General features: G+C 35.1%; 1 protein-coding gene across 1 annotated transcript in view; it reads left to right on the top strand.

Moving 5' to 3' along the window:
• LOC107639378 (1-aminocyclopropane-1-carboxylate oxidase homolog 1) overlaps nt 1–19,949 on the top strand; it is a 39,414-nt gene extending 19,465 nt beyond the window's left edge. Inside the window, exon 3 of the mRNA XM_016342850.2 lies at nt 19,585–19,949. Within this exon, the coding sequence (XP_016198336.1) occupies nt 19,585–19,851 (267 nt within the window). The 3' untranslated portion in view covers nt 19,852–19,949. The remainder of the gene's footprint in view (nt 1–19,584) is intronic.

Here is a 20,077-nt window from a genome sequence, read left to right as displayed (position 1 = left end):
GGGAAAGAGAGGAGAAGAAGAAAGTAGAAGGAAAGAAATGGAAAGAAGAGAATAAAAGAAGATGATTGAGAAAAGATGCCCACGCGTACGCATCTGTCATGCGTGCGCGTGGAGTGGTGAAATGGGAGCGACGCGTACGCGCGAGTCACGCGTGCGCGTCGATGGGTTATTTTGAGAGCGATGCATATGCATCCTGTACGCGTACACGTGGGTAGCCTTGCGCGAAAGGCACAAAATGCGCACAGTGCAGGCACAACTCTCGGGAAAATGGCTTGGAGGTGAGAAATTTGCATCCACGCGTACGCGTGCGCGTGGATGGTTGAAAATGCTTGATTCACGCGTATGCGTCATGCACGCGTGCGCGTGAGTTGGTGCCCTGTTGTTCAAAATTTTTCAGGTTTTTGCACCAAATCAAGCTTTCCAAACCTCCAAACAACTACCAAAACACCATAAAACCTTATTCAACATATTAAACTACCAACTAAACTCAACAAACCAATAAAAACATGAAATTAAGCTAATATTACCAATATTTACAAAAGGAAAAATGATACCATGGTGGGGTGTCTCCCACCTAGCACTTTTGATTATTGTCCTTAAGTTAGACATTTAGTGGGGGTCCTTGCTATGGTGGTTTATGCTTGAATTTATCCTTGAATCCCCACCAATGTTTGCATCTCCAATGTCCACCGGGATCCCAAATTAGGCGCATAAAGCCTTCAAATAAGCTTAAGTAAACGACAAAGCCCCAAGAGTTTTGATTGTTGAAATGGATTCTGGGGTCCCAAACCTTGTTCTTGCACCCATCTTTCCATTGACTACCATAGTTAAATTTGGGTGACAAGGCTTGTGAATTCTCAATTGAGCATCCAAACATTCTCCTAGGCCATTGCAATTTGGTTCTACACCAACCATTGCTATTCAACTTCGAGCATGTAACCATCATGAACTTAGAGGGATGTCTCCAACCACTACACAACTCTCTCCTACTCTCAACTCCACAAAGGGCTCTAAGTTGACTATCATTTTCAAGCAAACCATATTCAAGTGAGAAGGTAAAGCTTAGGGATAAGAATTTTACCCACTTGAATGTTGTGTAGGATGGTGGTGACTTAGGAAGGGGACCTCCCACACTTAGCCAATGCGAGATCCATTCCCTTGTGGTCTTCCTTTGCAACTTCCACCTCTTTGCAAGCTTCTTTAAATTCAATTCCTTGCTCACCAACTTCTTCTATACACCCTTCATTGCTCAAACCATGTGTCGGAGGTTGTGCATGGTCCTCCTTGTCATCAATTTCATAACACAATGAGGTAGGTTCATCAATTTCAAAAGACACATTAGTTGGTGTGAAATCATCTTTAATGATGGAGCTTGCTTCTTGCTCAACCTCTTCCTCTTGGTACCTTCCTTATAATTCAATCTTTTCTTCATTGCTTACCAAGGGTATGGGAGGTGAGGTATCTTCTTCCTTAATCTCTATGTCAAGCCCAACAGGGCAGGATTCAATTGTACATAAGAATTCATCAATGATTGAATCTATCTCTTGATCAACCTCTTCAAAGTTTTCCACCATGATAGGCCTTGGAGGTTGTACACCCTCCTTAATATCAATATCAAGCTTCTTGGAAGAGGGCTCTATGATTCTATACTCCCATGGACTTCCAACATCTCCTAGATCTTCAACCACTTCTTCCGACTCAATTATCTCAACTTTCTCCCCTTGTAACAATTCTTGCTTCAACTCATCTTCTCCACCTTGAAGCTCCAAACTCACTCCCTCACTATGCTCCTTAATTGCTTCTCCACATTTGTCAATGGGAGTACTTGGAATGCATGAGCTTAGGTGGGAGGCTATGTGGTTAATGGCTTCACTCACAGTAGCTAACTTGGCTTCTAGCTCCTTAAACTCCTTTTCCATCCCCTCTTGTTGCCTTTGGATATGAGAGTCAAGATCTCTTAGTTCTAGCGTGAGGGCTTCATTGGGGGGCGGTGGTGGAAGAGAGGGTTCATTATTTGAGGGAAAGGATTCATAATTGGAAGGTAGTTCATCTTGGGAAGGGTATGGAGATGGTGCATATTGAGGTGGTTCTTGGGAGTAATTGTGTTGGAATTATTGTGGTTCCATGTATGGTTCATATGGCTCAAAGGTGGTTGGTATGATGGATAATGATTAGGGTCATATGGAGGTGTTTGGTGGTAAGGAGCTTGCGAGTAAAGTGGTTCAAAATCATGTTGAAGGAAGGGATCATATGTCTGTGGTGGTTGTGGTTGACAATCACAATAAGGGTCATCACATACATTAAATTAGTATGCATTAGGATTATGATTATACCCATAAGAATCTGGAGAGTAGTTATGTTGGGGTGACGCTTGAACGGCTTGATAAGAATAAAATGCTTTTTGGTCCTTGCACATCTCCGTGAGGAGAGTAGTCATATCCTCAAGCACTCTTGTCAAACTTGGTTTGGAAGGAGGTTGTTGCCAAGAAGATTGTTCATAAGCTTGGGTCTCCTCCCTCCTTTGATTTCCAAATCCTTGATGCACATCCTCATTGAAGCTTCCATTTCCTACAACATAGTTTAAACCAAACGCATAGCCAAAGGGGTGAGAATTCATGGTGAAAGAGAAAATAAAAACAAAAGCTAACAAGAAATAAATAAGATAAAGTCCTACAACTAGAAAAAACCAACAAACAAACCAAAAATCAAGCTATTCACAATATATACAATAGCCAATAACATAGCACCATTGCAATTCTCCGACAATGACGCCATAAATTTGATACAAGAATTTACACCAGTTCGGAATTCCACAAAATATTTCCGTTGTTAGTATAGTCCAAACCGATAGTCAATCTTCGAGTCAAATTTAGTTTTCGTTTTCTCACGAGTACAAACCCCAACGAAAATTAACCGAAGTATTTAGACTCCGGGTTATCTCACAAGAATTATAATGAAGTGGTCAATTATTGGCTATGAAGGGACAAGGGGTTTGATTGGTAAAAGGGGCAAGAATTTAAATGGGCAAGAAAAGTAAGTCAAACAAGCAATTAAAGAGAGCAATTAATAAAGAGAGAGACATTCATGGTAAGGGTTGAGATCATAGGCTTTCCATCCTAGTCACTAATAACGATGATTAACAAGAATTTATCCTATTTCGTCATCTCCAACGTTGGAAGAAGGTGTAAGTTATCTTCCATGAGAGAAACTCAAACAAGACTAGCTAATATCAATCCAAATGTCCTAATCAACTCACTAAGTGAATTAGCAAGAGATTAGAGTTAATGAAAATAATACTAGCTAACAACTCTAGATCACCAACATGAGTTGGGTATTCATGACTCAAGATTACCTAATTACTCTTTCCAAGCCAAAAATGCTCAAAATCTACTCTAACATCCAACCAAGCATTTTGTCAAACACTTGGAATGTATAAAAGGAAAGCATAATAAATGTGCAAGAATAATAAATCTACCAACTACCAATTGCAAGAAAACTAAATTCACAACTCAAATCAACAATAAAAGAACATCAAACATCCAATTGCATTAAAGTAGATTCAAATCTAACATGAGCATTCCTAAACATAAAAGAGGGTATAAAAATAAAATTAACATCACAACTAAGAGAATGAAAGTGTAGAAGCAAGAAATTGTAAAGGAAACAAGATGAAAACATGAAATTGAACCTAGATCTAAGAGAGATTAACCTAACCTAACCTAATTCTAGAGAGAAGATGGAGCTTCTCTCTCTAGAAACTACACTACATGATGCTAAGCTACCAACAATTGCTCCTCCTTTGCTCAATCTTCAATTCTGCATCAAATACCCTCAGAAACGAGCTGGATTTGGGCCTAGGCAGCTCAGAAATCGCCCCCAGCGATTTCACTTTAAGTGGGTCACGTGCCGAACATCACGAGTGCGCGTGCTTGACGCGTGCACGTCGCTAGCAAAACCTCTACTCACGCGTGACGATCTGATTTCTATCGGTAAAGAATTTTCACAAATATTATCGCGTTGTAAGTATAGTTTCTAAACCAACAGAGAATCCTTTCGTACAAAAGTTTTGGTTGTCACTTAAGCAAACCCAATAAAATTTATAACCGAAGTATTTAAACCTCGGGTCGTATCTCAAGGACTTGCAAGGAAGTACGATTTATTATTGGTTATGGAAAACAATATTTTTGGGTTTTTGAAAAAGGTTTGAATGAGAAAAAATAGATTGCAGGAATTAATAAATCAATAGCTAATAAAACTCTTGGCACGGTATGAAAATTAGAAGTCCTATCCTAGTTATCCTTATCAATGGTGATGAGAATTATATTTTGCTCCCCACTAAGTCAACCTCTAACTATGAAGGTAAGTCAAGTGGATAAATCAATTTAACACCTAAAGTCCTAGTCAACTCCTAAGGAAAGATTAGAGTTATAGGAATTTAAATCAATCAGCAAAGATAACAATTATCAATCATGATGAGTTTGACAACTCAAGAGTTACCAATTAATCAACCAAAGCCAACAGGAAAAAATCTAAATTATTTAGATAAATAAAGGAAAGCAATCATAATTCTGAAATACCTCAAATTGCATTAATAAAAGAAAATCAATCCAAACATAAAGAGTTCATAAAATAAATTGAGAAAATAAATAAAAGGAATATTAAACCTGGAAATTGAGAAGAAGAAATCCTAATTCCTTTAAGAGGAATCGTAATCCTAAGAGAGAGGAGAGAACCTCTCTCTCTCTAAAAACTACATCTAAATCTAAAATTTTGAATTGTGAATGTATGATAAGTTGTCCTTTTTTTCTCCACTCTCTGGCTTATATTCTGTGTTTCTGGATTCAGAATTGGCCCGAAAAAGGGTACAGAAATCGCTGGGGGCGTTTTCTGCAGATTCTGGTACGTGGCGTCTGTCACACGTTCGCGTCATCTGGGAGTTTTCCTTGTCATGCGTACGCGTCGGTCACGCGTACGCATCATTTGCGTTCTGCTCAAGGCACGCGTCCGCGTCAGTCACGTGTGTGCGTCGATGCCTTTTCGCGCTAGGCACGTGGCCGCGTCGTCCATGCGTTCGCGTCGCTGCCTTTTCTTCAAAACTCCATTTTTGTGCTTTCCTTCCATTTTTGTATGTTTCCTTTCTGTCCTCTAAGCCATTCATGCCCTATGAAACCTGAAAATACTTAACACACAAATCACGGCATCGAATGGTAATAAAGGATAATTAAAAATTAATATTTTTAAAGCATAAGAAAATATGTTTTCATATATATCATAAAGTAAGGAAGAAAAAGTAAAACCATGCAATTTACATGAATAAGTGGGTGAAGGATTGAGTAAATCACTTAAATTGAGCACAAAATACATCATAAAATATGGTTTTATCAACGCGTACGCGTGCATGGCGCGTGCGCGTGGCCCTCAATTCTCCAAATGCTCATTTCTTCATGGCTTCTCCACTTTGCATTCTTTCCTCTTCATTTCTTCCATCCAATACTTGCCTTATGAACCTAAAATCACTCAACAAACACATCAAGGCATCGAATGGAATTAAAGTGAATTAAAATCACCAATTTAAGGGCCTAAAAAGTATATTTTTACAATTAAGCACAAATTAAGGGAGAATTACAAAACCATGCTATTTCATTGAATAAATGTGAGAAAAGGTGATAAAATCCCCCAAAATAAGCACAAGATAAACCACAAAATTGGGGTTTATCAACGTATGGCATCAATTTTCTTTTTCTCTAACCAATATTCACTACCTGCACCCATTGTAACTCCTTCTAGAATAAATATTGGATAGATTGTTCTATTTGACGAGGATTCTCCCCTCTCATCATTTTTTCCCACCCTTATTCTACGTGATTCAACATGAGGCTCAAAATAGAAAGATAAAAATACGGATATTTCTTTAGCTAGGAATGCTTCACAGATGCTTCCTTCGATCCGAGCTTCATTTTTTATGGTGCAATTGAAGGATCCAATTATCCTCTTAAAATGGTACATCCAGTTAAATTGGACCGGCCCACATAATCTTGCTTCGTAAGGCAGGTGGACTGTTAAGTGTTCCATAACATCAGAAAACCTTGGAGGGAATATCCTCTCTAACTTACAAAGTATGATGGAAATGTACTTCTCCATGACTATGAGATTATTAACATTAAGTTTTGTAGTACATAACTCCCTAAAGAACTCACTTATTTTTGTGAAGAGTTTCTAGATGTTGATAGGAAGTTCTCTGAATGTGACAAGAAGCAATGACTCCATAAAGACATGACAATCATGACTCTTCAACGTAGCAAACCTATCCTGTGAGACATTTGCACACCTACCCAAGTTAGAGGCATAACCATAAAAAAACCTCAATCCTCTAATCCACCTACAAACATTTTGTCTCTGGTCCTTTGTTAAAGTGAACATCGCCTTTGGTTTAACCCACCTTCCGTTCTCAAGTCTCTTTAAGTTCAGATATAGCCGCCTGCAAATGTCCACCAAGTCCAACCTTGCCTTATTGTTATCTTTTGTTCGCTCATCGTCCATTATGGTGTACATGATATTACCAGACACGTATTTTTCAATGTGCATCAGTCATGAAAATGACGAACCAAGTTGTCTTTCTAATAAGGCAACTCCCAAAATATACTTTGATTTGTCCAATTATGCTCCCTGTCATATCCTAGTGGTCTCAACCCTGTCCCATTATCAACAATCCTTGTGATTCTACTAACACGATGCCAAACTTGCAAACCATTCAACCTCACCAGTGCGTCTTCTTATTTAGTTTTATTCTTCCTAAATGAGTCTTTGTTGTGCCGAAAAGGATGATCAATATTGAGGAACCTTCGATGACAACCAAACCATGAATTTTTACCCCCATTCGTCAGCCAAAATGCCTTTGTATCCTACATACAAATGGGACACGACACTCTTCCGTGAGTGGACCAACCTGATAACATCCTATATGCAGGAAAGTCGTTAATGGTCCATATCAACGCAACATGCAGTTCGAAGTTTGTCCTCATTAAAATATCATATATTTCTATACCATCAATCCACAACTCCATTAACTCATCTACCAAGGGTTACAAGAAGACATCTATTTTGGCCTTTGGGTTGCTTGGACCAAGTATGATATAAGTTAGGAACATGTATGGATCCTTCATGCACATATCGGGAGATAGGTTATAAGGAGTCACCACAATAGGCCAACAAGTGTAAGCATTACCAAAATTAGAGTTCGGTGCAAACCCATCAGAGCACAAAGTTAATCTGACATTTCTAAGGTCATTCGCAAATGTAGGGTGGACCCGATCAAAATGCTTCTAAGCATCCCCATATGATAGGTGCATCATAAAACGGTCATCTCTCTTGTTGTTACTATGCCAGGTCATGTAAGGGGCTGGACTCATCAATACATGCAATTATTTTTGCCTAGGAATTAGGGACAAGTAGTACATCCGTTTGTGTGGAACTCTCTTGGCATGTTATTTACCAATCTGTTCTCTCTCGACTTGAAACCTCGGTGCATCACAAAAGCTGCAAGCAATTATATCCACGTCCCCCTTGTAATACAACATATAACATTCAAACAACAATCGATTTTCACCGAATTTAGACCTAACTTCAAAACTAACTTCTTTGCTTTATAGTGGCTTTGGTGGATAGAAGTAGTCCCGCCAAGTACTAATTCGTTGCAAAAGGTGTCCCAGTTATCAAAGGATTCTTTGTATGATTTGACTCGGACTTAATACTCATAATTCTAACACATGCAGACAATTTTGAATAAACGCACACCTCAAACAAAGGTTTTGCAATAGATTCTAATAGATGATAAAATCTCTTTGCATCTAGGTTAGGCTCTTCTTCAGCATCTTCTATATCGAACACACCAGTCACATCAAGTACCATCTCGATGTATCTCTCTTGGTTCCCTCCCAATTCATTTCTTCCATGTTTAGTTCTCTAACCACCCGAACTCTCGTTGATCAACCCTCAGACCTATTGGAATTCAAGGCAGACTGATTAATTCCCTACTCATCCATCTTTCCATGTTCCATCCACATCCACTAGCCATCCTTGAACCCATTATAGTAGAGATAAAGTGTTATATCTGAATGCCCTAACCACTTAGTCAGTCGATACTTATAGCAAGATACCTAGATACTCTTTGAGACTTAAACGGTTCTATGTTGAAGATATATGCAACAAACTCATCAACCCTCTTAAAGAACTCAAGTTTAAACCCCCTGGTCCATTGTTATCCCTACCGTACATCCACAATGATGGATGGGAATTATTTTTCAACAAAAACCCTAAAATTCAACCAACAACATAACTTATTAAATTTTTTAGAAAATTTGGCAGAGTTTCCACTATAATTAGAATCTCCTACCAAAACCAATTATCATTTTCTCACAAACCAAAATAGAACAAAGACGCATGCAATAAAATATCAAATCCTAGTTGTTCTAGTTCTCAACCTCTTATAACTCCACAATTTTTTAGCAAAGAAATGTTTCGAGAAGGCGCCACTACACAACCTTCTCTCACTTCAGTCCTAAAACTTTATCCTAGGAAAAGCAAGTCTGACATAAAACTTAAACAATTCAGTATATTTAAAAATAGAAAACTAACCTAGAATATACTGCACAGACTAATAAATAAGCTAACTCCAATTGATCTTAAAGAAAATAGCACTATTCTAATAAAAAGAACAACTTATTACATTCACAAGGTAAAACTATATCAAAAACTAATTTGCAAGGAATAAATAAAACTCGACATTGAAATTAGCTAAAACCTAATTTTAATTTCTCCAAATTAACAACAGGCATAAGAAAAATAACTGATATAAATTAAATGCAATTGAAAGAAACTGATTCACTAAACTCAAATAAAATCTTCGATTAGCTCAAGCACTCTTAATACTCAAATAAAATCTTTCAACAACTTAAACACTCTTAATTTTACTCTTCCATAACCTACACTAACATTATATAATTTCTAGTTATACTAAATTAACATAACAAATTCTAATCATCCACTTTATTAAACAAAATTAATCAATAATTTTATTGAAAACCCCTAACAATACCTTAAACTCACAAAGAAAAAATTTTAAAAAAAATAAAATAACTATAGAATTCTCAACTTTGATGGTGGCTGGAAGATGGTGGTGACAGGAGGTAGCAGTGACGGCGACAAAGTGAGAACCTCTAATGAGAATGGACACCAATAGCGGCAACGACGGCGACAGCTCCAGCAGCAGTAATGACAATGCGCAGCAGTGGCAACAGCAGTAGCTCCAGGTGATGGCAATGGCAGCAACTTCAATGGAGTAGCGGAGATGAGAGAGAGGACAGGAGAAGAGAGAGAGTTCGGAAAAGTGAGGAAGAAGTGCGTTATAATTTTAACCCAATTTTATTGGCGGATTTACTGACCGATTGATTTGCCGATAAGGTAATTTGTAGTTACCTAAACAATGCGTTTCACTTAAATCCGCTACTGTCGGAAAAAATTTCGTCTTACAATTTGATGGAAAAATTGGCACAAATAAAATAAAAATTTACGCCACTAAATACCTTCGGATTTAGTGATGGAATATCGAATCTAATGATATTTTTTCAAGGAGCGAATTTTCACTCATAACTGCTAGTGGATCCGACGCTAAATCCGTCGGTAACGTCCGATGCTAAATTCAACAGTACTCAGCGTTGTTCTTGTAATGGGAATATTTTAAGATGTTTACTTTCACTAACAATGCTGATCCAGCCACTCTTTTTAATGATTTTGATGCTAAAGTTACCCCTGCCATGAATCGTAAGTCGCTCCATGATGAGTGCTAAGTACTGGTTTAGAAAAATTACAAGTTTAAAAGCTCAAGTTTTGTTGTAGCTTTAAACTGGAATTTAACACTCTGAAAGTTTAGTTCAAAGATGTCACAAAGATTTAAAATAATAACAAGAGTTTAGTTCTAGGTTGTTCTCGCTAAGAATCATAATAGAGTACTCAATCATTGGCTATAGAAAAAATGGGATTTGATCGAAAATGGTGATAATTTAAATAGCAAGAAATTAAAAGAGCAAGAAATGTAAATGTCAAGAAAATTTAAACTAAGAGTAATTAAGGTTATTCACTAGTAGAAGAAAGTAAATTCAAATGTTCAAAAAATCTTGGCAATGGTTGAGGGTTAAGGATCACTATCCTTGTTACTAACCACAACATAATAATTACAACGAGCGAACCCAATTTGTCAACCTCTACAAATTGAAAAAAGTCAATTAGACTTAATTAATCATAATCTACAAGTCCTAACTAACTTACTAATTGAATTAGTAAAAGATTAGCATTAGCAGAAATAAGATTAATTAATATCTCTAAATTATTAATCAACTTGGATATTAGTAACTCCAGATCACCCAAGTTTTCAATCCAAGCCAAGAAAGAGAAAATCTATTCCATAACTAATGTAAATATTTTATCAAATAAAGTGTGCATAAAAATAAAGCATCATAAATTATAAGAATAATAAAAAGTACAACTACTCAATTCAAAAAAGCAACAATAACATCCTAAATAAGCAAGAATATAGCATAAAATATCAAATTCATTAAAGAGAATTGAAAATTTAACAAGGATTCAAGGACTTAAAATTACAAAATTAAAGAACTAACAAGAAATTGTAAGACATTAGAGTAGCAAAACAAGAAATTATAAACTAAGAACTACAATTAAACAGACTAAAATCTAAAAACAAGAGAGAAATTCATAAGAAACCTTTGAATTCTAGAGAGAAGTTGGAGCTTCTCTACCTAGAATTCAAGATCCTAAACCCTAAAAAAAAAAGAAAAATGAATGTGTATGTTATAATATGTCCTCCTCTTCCATATCTTGGCTTCCAAATATTATCTCAAATAGCTGCTATGAGCCCTTGGGAAGCCCAAAACCTAAATACATGTGTTTCATTAATCAAGGCACGCGATCCTACCTCACGCACGTGAGATTTTCATTCATGCGAGAAAATATCGTTTGCACAAGATTCTCATTTAGGTGAGAAAGTTCCGCTCAAGCAGGAATCTCATTTAAGTGAGATAATCCCGTTTAAGCAAGCTGCCAATCAGCTTCTCTTCCAAATTGCTTTTCGAATTTGCTTCTTCGCTCCATTCCCTGTCATCCTTTGAGATCGTTGATGTACCTTAACGCTAAAACACTTAAAGAAACTTCATCATGGCATCAAATGACATAAAAAGAGATTAAGAAATTAACAATTAGAATAACAGAAAGTATGTTTTCTACCACAACTTTATCAGAAGCAAGATTCAAAAAACTCAGTTAATTAAGCCAAAATTGTGTAAGTTAGTTGATAAACACCATACTTTTTAACACAATTTAGAATGATAAAATGGAGTTTATTACTATGTTTGGTCTCATTAGAGGATGTTAAGAGAGCATTTTTTAGTGTTCATTGCCAGAGTGCCCCAGGTGATGACGGATTCACTTCTAAATTTTTTCAATTCTATTGAGATATTATGGTGGTTGATGTCTTTAAAGCAATCCGAAGTTTTTTTGTTAGTGGCCGAATATTAAAAGGCTTCAATCACACTCATATTTGTCTAATTCTAAAGATCCCAGATGCAAAGGTAATGGACCAACACCTATTAGCCTATCTTCTATTGTCTACAAATTTATTTCTAAAGTGACTTTATGAAAGGCTAGCCAATCTCTGACAATATTCTTATAGTCCATGAATGCATGCACTATTTGAAGATAAAGAAGAGGGGTTTGTGAATGAGATAACTTTGAAGCTTAATATGAGCAAAGCATATCATAGAATTAAGTGGCAATTCCTATAATTTATTCTAGAAAAGTTTGGTTTTGATTCAAGGTGGATTCGCTGGATATAAAAGGTGGTGACAACTGTTTCTTACTCTTTGTTATTGAAGAACAACCTTAATTTCAAAAACATTTTCACATGTACGAAAAAAATTTAGTTATTGATTAAAATTATCTAAGTCTTAGATGCTAAACTTTTTATAATTTAGATTTCACTTTCTTCTTTTTGTTGTTATTTAATGATCATGAAGCTTATTTTATAATTGTCATTCATCAAAATTACATACATAAAATATTTGAGTTCATGCATACATATATTTGCAATAACATACACCTTTTGTAAAGCACCATAGCAATCGCCTAACATATATTTATCTTCAATCCATCAATATTTTTAGTCCAATTTATATGCAGTGTTTTTAAAAACAAAAATTGAAGAACTGATTTCTAAAAGAAAAACAGATGAAAAGGAAATAACTTACCGCATATCATTGCAACTTCTTCTTCTTTATCTGGTATAGCATCTCCTTTTACCCACAAGATTGCATTCTGTACCATCGATTCAGTTTAACATTTTCTCTGGTCTATCGATCTGTGTATCATAAAAAGATAAAAAATTCTAAGCATTGATTGAACTAAGAAGCTTAAAGGTAACGATTACACATAAGTGCAAATTGTACGATACATTGTTGAAGGTGCATTCATGAAATATGCATGTTTTATTTTTTATTTTTTATTTACCATTACACTGTTACACCTTATAAACAATAATGCACTTATTCTTTTATTGGGGGTATTTTCATTGGATTTGCTGATGTGAGGTTTGATCCATTGCAACAATATTTCTTGTGTATTGGTTAGTTGTCATATATTTAAGGGATTTTTTATTTAAATAAATAAAAGTATAAACTATCAATTTGCACTTATGTGTAATGGCGTTACTTTTTGAAAATAATTCTCATAAAAATAACATAAAAATAACCCTCACTTTTGTTAACGACAAAATTCCTTACTAAAATTTAAAAATATTACAGAAATGTTCAATCATTAAAACAGTGTTCACTAACAGAACAGACTGATATGGTATATAGAGATGTACAAATAGCATCTATCATATTTACATCTCGTTTCATCTGATTCTCTTTTACATCTTCACTCTCTATAACATCTTCTCTTGCTTTCCACCACCTTCATTTAATTTCTCCCTCTCATCAATCCACCAAAGTCTCCATTGCCACTGCCGTCGCTGCCGCCACCACCACCACTACCACCACCGCTGCCATATCATTTCACCTTTCATCATATCCACTAAAATTTTCAATATTTTAGATTTTAAAAATTTTCAATTTCATTCCCATTAACTCCAATTTCATTACTGCTTATCCTACTCTAGATCAATCCACCAACAATGCATATAGGAAGCCTTGAATGAGAGCAGATACAAAGCGAGAGATAAAGGGAAAGCCCTATGACATAATCCTCGTCCACAATCTCCTCACTGACACCCCTGTAGCCGCACTACCCACGGTTGGAGACCTCCGGTGGCCATTGTTCACATAACGATGACCACACATAGACTACCTTGACCAGCTTGCGCTCTTCTCTAGCTTTCAACCTTTTCTTTCATTTCAACAATGCTTAGATGTGCGTCGCACTACCGATGGACAACATTGAGACACTTGACACCCGTATCCTTTGTAGCTTCTATCAAAAGCTTCTCAAAAACTACAACTCTTGGTGCTCCTACCTTTTGGATCTCCAACTATTGCCACGGTGACTACACAGACTTTGAGCATTGCTTTCTGGTGAGAACCCTATCTTTGTGGCTATTGTTGCGTGTAGCTAGAACAGGAGAAGAGAGGAGATGGTAACTATGGAGAGAAGAGGAGCATAAAGGAGAAAAGAGGAGAGGGTAGCTACTACGAGTAAGAGGAGAGGGCAGTGCTCATGGTGGGTGATCATGTTGGTGCTGGGATTGTGATAGTGTTGGATTTAGTATAGAAAAAGGGGTGGTATGAGAAGTTGGTGCAAGAAATTAGGGATGTTACAGTTTTTAATTTGGGTTTAAGGTAAAACAATGTCACGTCATCAATTACAAATGCCATATTTGTCTTCTATTTGCCACCTCTGGTATTTTCGTTAACAAAAAAGGTTTTTCCTATGATTGAGTATTGTAGTAGCATTTTTATTTTTATCCTTAACAAAAATGAGGGTTAATTTATCAGCGTTCTGATAATTTAGAGGCAGAATTGATAGTTAATCCTAAATAAAATATTATATTTACTAAAATATATAATGTGTAGATAAATTACAATTTTACATACACACACATCTTGGGTACACAACCTAATAAACCAATAAAAACACAATTTAGGTACTGTGTACCTGAGATAAGGAGCAACTGAAAAAAAAGTAGATCGACTACACTCAGGATATGGTACAACTACATAGTTGTACATATCCAGGATGTTGAGTACCCAGATAAGGCCAGAAAGTAATTTTGCCCAGTATACCCGAGATATGGTTAGTTTTGGTAGTTTATCCCAATGGAATTAAAAGAAACAGTGAGAAAAGAATCATATTTGAGTGTAATTCACATGTGATATTACACACTTGCCATCTTGATTTTCTAGATGTGCTAAAAAATGTCATCTTGAGCAACATGGGGACAATAGGTTCTAAGGAGGTTGTGAGAGTTGCATATAGATTCCTATCAGCTCTACCGAATAGAGAGTTTCTTAACAAGATAATTTGGGTCAAAGCTAATCAGCATGTGAGCATAATGTTTGACATACATGTTTGGATAACGTCATAACATGTGATAGAGTGGTATGCTGCGATTCATGACCTAGGTGGTAGTTGTGGCTCATCCACTTTGATCCCACAGGTAGTCTCGGTGATGGCAACACCGATCACTTTGCCAAACCTCATGATCATGTTGAAGAAGACAAGAGTGAATTTGATTTAGATTACGTTGCTAAAACCGGGTCTCTAACAAGAGTGATTCTTCTAGGAGAGTTATTGTAGCCTCATATGTGGGGAAGTGTATGTATATTCCCATGGTGGTAGAATTGCTGCTACGCGACAGGAGGCATATATGGCTTGAGTCTATAAGGTCCTGTCAGCGAAGTGTGTGTGGGGACCCAAGATGTGGATGGCTGACCTGCCTTATGAATCAACTGGTCACTCCTACCATGATACCGATCTGCCAGAACGTCCATGACATCCCCAGGTGCATGCATAAGGTCATATAACTCGTCGAATGATACCCATTATGGTGTGTTCAGGTCAAAATTAGCATGATCCCATTATGACATGTCCCAATGCTGTTGCACTGCTGTTGAGGAGGAATTATACTGTTGTGCCCCTGAGGTGGACTCTGGCATGAACTCTATCGCAATGTCCGCCAAATGACCAGCAAAGAAGCCAGACGATGGCATATCCTGCTGTGTTGTCATTGGAGGATCCTCAAGGATATCCTCCTAGTATGCATACTCAACCTCCTTTCATCTGACAATTGACCATCCGTAGGTGCACGCCTCCCTCGCTGATTCCGAACCTTCCGAATTGGTCTCTAAATATCATATCTGACTTGCCTCCTTGCCTGTTGCTTGCAATCTGAAATATCCCGTGGAAGGTCTAAGACATTTTCTCTCAAAGCAGTCGGGAGGATGTTTGCAGGCAGGGCCGCAACTCTCGAATCAGCCAAGACACCCTCCCTAGATAGAAACCTAACTCGACATTCTCCCTACCATCATTTTAAGTACTCCTATGTGGGTTGAGGATTATGGACATCGTCAATGATCACCATGTGCTACTACTGGCCACGGGCTCTCTGATGATGGAGATTTATGCCAGATTAGAATTTTTCAATAGAAATTAAGTATTTCGTTGTAAGCATAGTCCAAACTGGTAATAGATCCTCACATCAAAGTTTAAAATAAAGAATTGTCACAATCCAAATCAAATAAACGGGAGTTTTAAGTCCCGGATCGTTTTTTCTAGGAATTGAAATGAAGTGTATAATTATTGGCTATAAGGAAATGGAGAATGATAGCAAGAGACAAGAAATGTAAATAGTAAGAAATTAAAGAAACAAATAATGACTAAATATCAAAAGCAATTAAACTCAAGGCAATTAATCAAGAGAAAGAAAAATTCAAATGCTAGAAACTTCTTGGCAAAGATTGAGAGTTAAGGTTACCTATCCTAGCCATTGACTACAAACATATGATGATTATGAAGAGTTAATCCTACTTTGTCAACCCTAACATCGAGGATAAGTCAAATACGCATAATTGATCTCAATCCAAAAATTCTAGCCTACTCACTAATTAGCTTAGTGAAAGACTAGCGTTAGTGGAAACCAAATCAACTAACTACACTAATATATCAATCAAGAATGGACATCAATGACTCAAGGTCACCTAGATCTTCAATTCCAAGCCAAGAGTATGAAAAACTACACTAAAACTAACCCAAACATTTTATCAAACACTTGGTGTGCATAAAAATAAAAGCATATTAAATTGCAATAATAATAAAATCTAAAGCTACGAAATGCAAGAATATAATAATAACAACTCAATTAAATAACAATAAACAAAGAAACATCAAATTGCATTAATAGAAATCCAAATTCAACAATAGTGCATGAACATAAAAATGACGAAATAAAGAAAATAACAAGTAAAACTAAGAGAGCAAAGATGTAATGACAAGAAATTGCAAAGAAAACTAAATTAAAGCAAGTATCAAAACATAAATCTTAGAAAAATTTAACTAATCTACCGTAAATTTTAGAGAGAAGAGAGAGCTTCTCTCTCTAAAAATTACCTAAAATATGTTCTAAACTAAACCTAATTGCTCTCCCTTTGTTCTCTCTTGAATTAGACTTGAAATAGTTTCAGAAACGAGTTGGATTGGACTTTGGAAGCCAAAACTCGCTGCCAGCGTTTTGCATTTAATAAAGTCACGTGCCAGGACTTGTGCGTACTCACAGGTGTGTACGTACACACACTTGTTGATTTTCTTCTCGTGCGTACGCACGCTCACTCTTCCAAACGTTCATACGCACACATCACTGTGCATACGCACACTTGCTGAAAAGCTCCAAACTCTATTTCTTCATGAATTCTCCACTTTTGCATGCTTTGTCCTCACTTCTTCAATCCATAATTGCCTTACAAGCATGAAATCACTCAACAAATACATCAAGACATCGAATGGGAATAAAGTGAATAAAATTTAGCAATTATAAGGCCTAAAAAGCATATTTTTACTTTCAAATACAATTTAGTAAAAAATCATAAAACTATGCTATTTCAATGAATAAATGTGAGAAAAGTCAATAAAATCCACTCAATTAAAGCAAATAAACACCATAAAATGTGGATTCATCACTCTCCACAAGTCATACCACTCGCGGTGCACCTAAGGCCACCATGTATTGATATTGCCGCCCCGAGCCATCTTGAACAGAAACTTGTCCACATTGACCGGGTCCTTTAACTGGTGCTGTTGACTCGCAAGCTGTCTCTTGACCTGTCCATATAATGATACTCTAGAGGCTATCTCTCTATATGACCATTGGCACTACAGCTTTCCATGTACGAATCTCCCTAGCACTTATAATCTAGTCAAGATGCATGTGATGTTGCTGGGAATTATTGTAAGATGTCCATCGGAACTGAAAAAACATATAACCATCTAATCAGCCATGGAAGAGCCATATCTGTAAGACATTAGAAAGCTAAGCGAATCGTACCTCATCAAGTCTGAAAGCATCCAACCTGTGTCACAATCGTAGTTAAATATTAGATAGAGCCCTCTATTTTATGAATATAATCATATAATCATATAACAACATTAGTTAGAAGAGAACATTAAAAATTGTTAGGATAACAACATTAATTAAGTATTCGGCAAAAAGAAAAAACTTCATCTAAATTTAAAAAATTAATTAATCATCTTCTAATGTTCTCCTCTAACTAATTAAATAAGTATTTTATGAATATAATCATATAAGAACATTAATTAGTAATATCCTAATATAATTAAGTATTCAATAAAAAAAAACTTCATCAAATCTAAAAAAAAATAATTAATTAAAAATCAACTAATTATTTAAATTAAGTTAATGTAAAATGTCATTATTTTAACATATTTTTTAACTAATTAAGTCAAAATATCTTAACATATCAATCAAAACTAAACAGATCAAAATATCAAAATATGTCATTATTAAGAAATTAATTACTTGACATAAGATAAGAGAGAGACAAACCAACCTTAAAATATAATGTCCTGACTACGTATCACATTGTATTTTGTTGGTTGATGTTCCCAGAGTGCACATGTGTATTGTCGACCTATAATAGTACTTCAAAGAAGTTTAAAAAAAGTTTACCCCAAACTTTCAAAATTTGTAACAGTTCTAAATGAACATTGATTCCGTATGTATCTCAGATATTAAGATACTAGTACATATATGAGATAATTTGAAAAATATAATAAAACATATAGTTTAAAATTCGATAATATTAATTATAAAAATTTATTAATTATAGACATCATAAGTATGAAATTATGAATATTATGAGTACAAATTATGGATGTTATTAATATAAAATTATGGATGTTATGTGTATGAATTTATGGATGTTATGAGTAAATTTATTAATTGAATAAATTAATTTAAGAATTTGACATTTTTTAAATTTAATTATGATCAAATTTAGAAACATTTGTGTTAACTTTATAGTTACTTATGCAATAACTAAAAAATAATACGTGTATAAATGTAATATCTAATAAACATGAATTTAATTTTTAGATGTTAGTTGTATGTAATTATGGATGTTATGTATATGAATGTATGAATATTATGTGTATGAACATAGTAGTACAATATAATTATAAATACACATAAAAACACAAAAAAAGAAAAAAATTCAGTTTATTACCATACCTCATCATACTAGTGTGATTTTTTATATTCTCAAAAATTGATTAACTGACAACAACTTCGTCGAATGAGTCCATCTGTTGTTCAAATTTTTCATCAGCACCTTCTATCATAGGTACCATATTAAGGTCGAATTCAATTGTCATACTATTTGTAATGATAAAGATGACTTCTTATAAAATTTCTTGGCCTATACTAAATTTCTAATTGTGCTTGCAATGGTATTAGAGTTGTGAATTTTGAATGAAAATAATTGAATTAACAGAAATAAAACTATATTAGGACCGCTTTTAGATTTTGTATCTCCATTGAATGATGATAAACGACTTAACAAAAAAAAAATCAATTCAATTAACTCATTTAATATAAATTATTATTACCGTTCTTTATAATTATTATTAGTTTTTATTGTATTTTTAAATATAAAAGACTAATTATAGCTAAAAACTTTTTGTTATTAAACTTTTTTCTTTAAATGCACATATTTCATTTTCGCATTTATTACTTGTCCGATCCCGGATATACCGGGAATTTGTAATATCTTTCTTGTTACTTATTTTGGTGATTGAATATTGAAGGTGTTTTTTTAGTTTTTCGGGTCTCGGTACCTTGGAAGTAACACATGGCTTAAAAAAATCAAATTTTTTATGCGTTATACATTTTAAAAAATAAAATATTTTAATTATTTAAATAAAAGAATCCTATATTTAAGCCATTCTTATAAAAAAATAAACCTCAGATATTCACTGTAAATATTTAATCAACTTCCCTTACTACATTTGCAGTTGATAACAAATGATTGTTTCGTCAGTGTTTATCACCGGGTCTTGTCGAATCATAGAGGGCCAAGAGTTTCAATAGCTAGCTTCTTTTCAAATTGGCAGGAGTGGGACCAAGTTGAAGGCAAATCCAAGACTTATGGCCCAATAAAGGAATTGTTATCCCCAGAAAACCCCCCGGTCTATAAGGAAACTACCATCAAAGATTTAATGGCGCACCATTTTGCTAAGGGGCTTGATGGGAACTCTACTTTGCAGCATTTCAAGTTGTGAAACGAATGTATATTTTGGCCCCAAAACAATAAACCACAGCCTAAAGGGAAACTACTATAAAAGATTGGGTGGCACACTATTATTACTATTGCTTTTTACATATGTTAGAAAAAATTTTAAGTGTACCAAAAATATTGGTGTTTCACTTGTTTTAATCGTTGATTTTAATTAATATATATTATATATATTTTTTATAATTCAGATAAACGGTTAAAATAATTAGAAC

Source organism: Arachis ipaensis, chromosome B04 (genome assembly GCF_000816755.2).
Source record: "Arachis ipaensis cultivar K30076 chromosome B04, Araip1.1, whole genome shotgun sequence".
In the NCBI taxonomy this organism is placed as follows: Eukaryota; Viridiplantae; Streptophyta; class Magnoliopsida; order Fabales; family Fabaceae; genus Arachis; species Arachis ipaensis.
The sequence above is the reverse complement of the archived record's forward strand: the minus strand, read 5'-3'. Positions and strand labels throughout refer to the sequence as shown.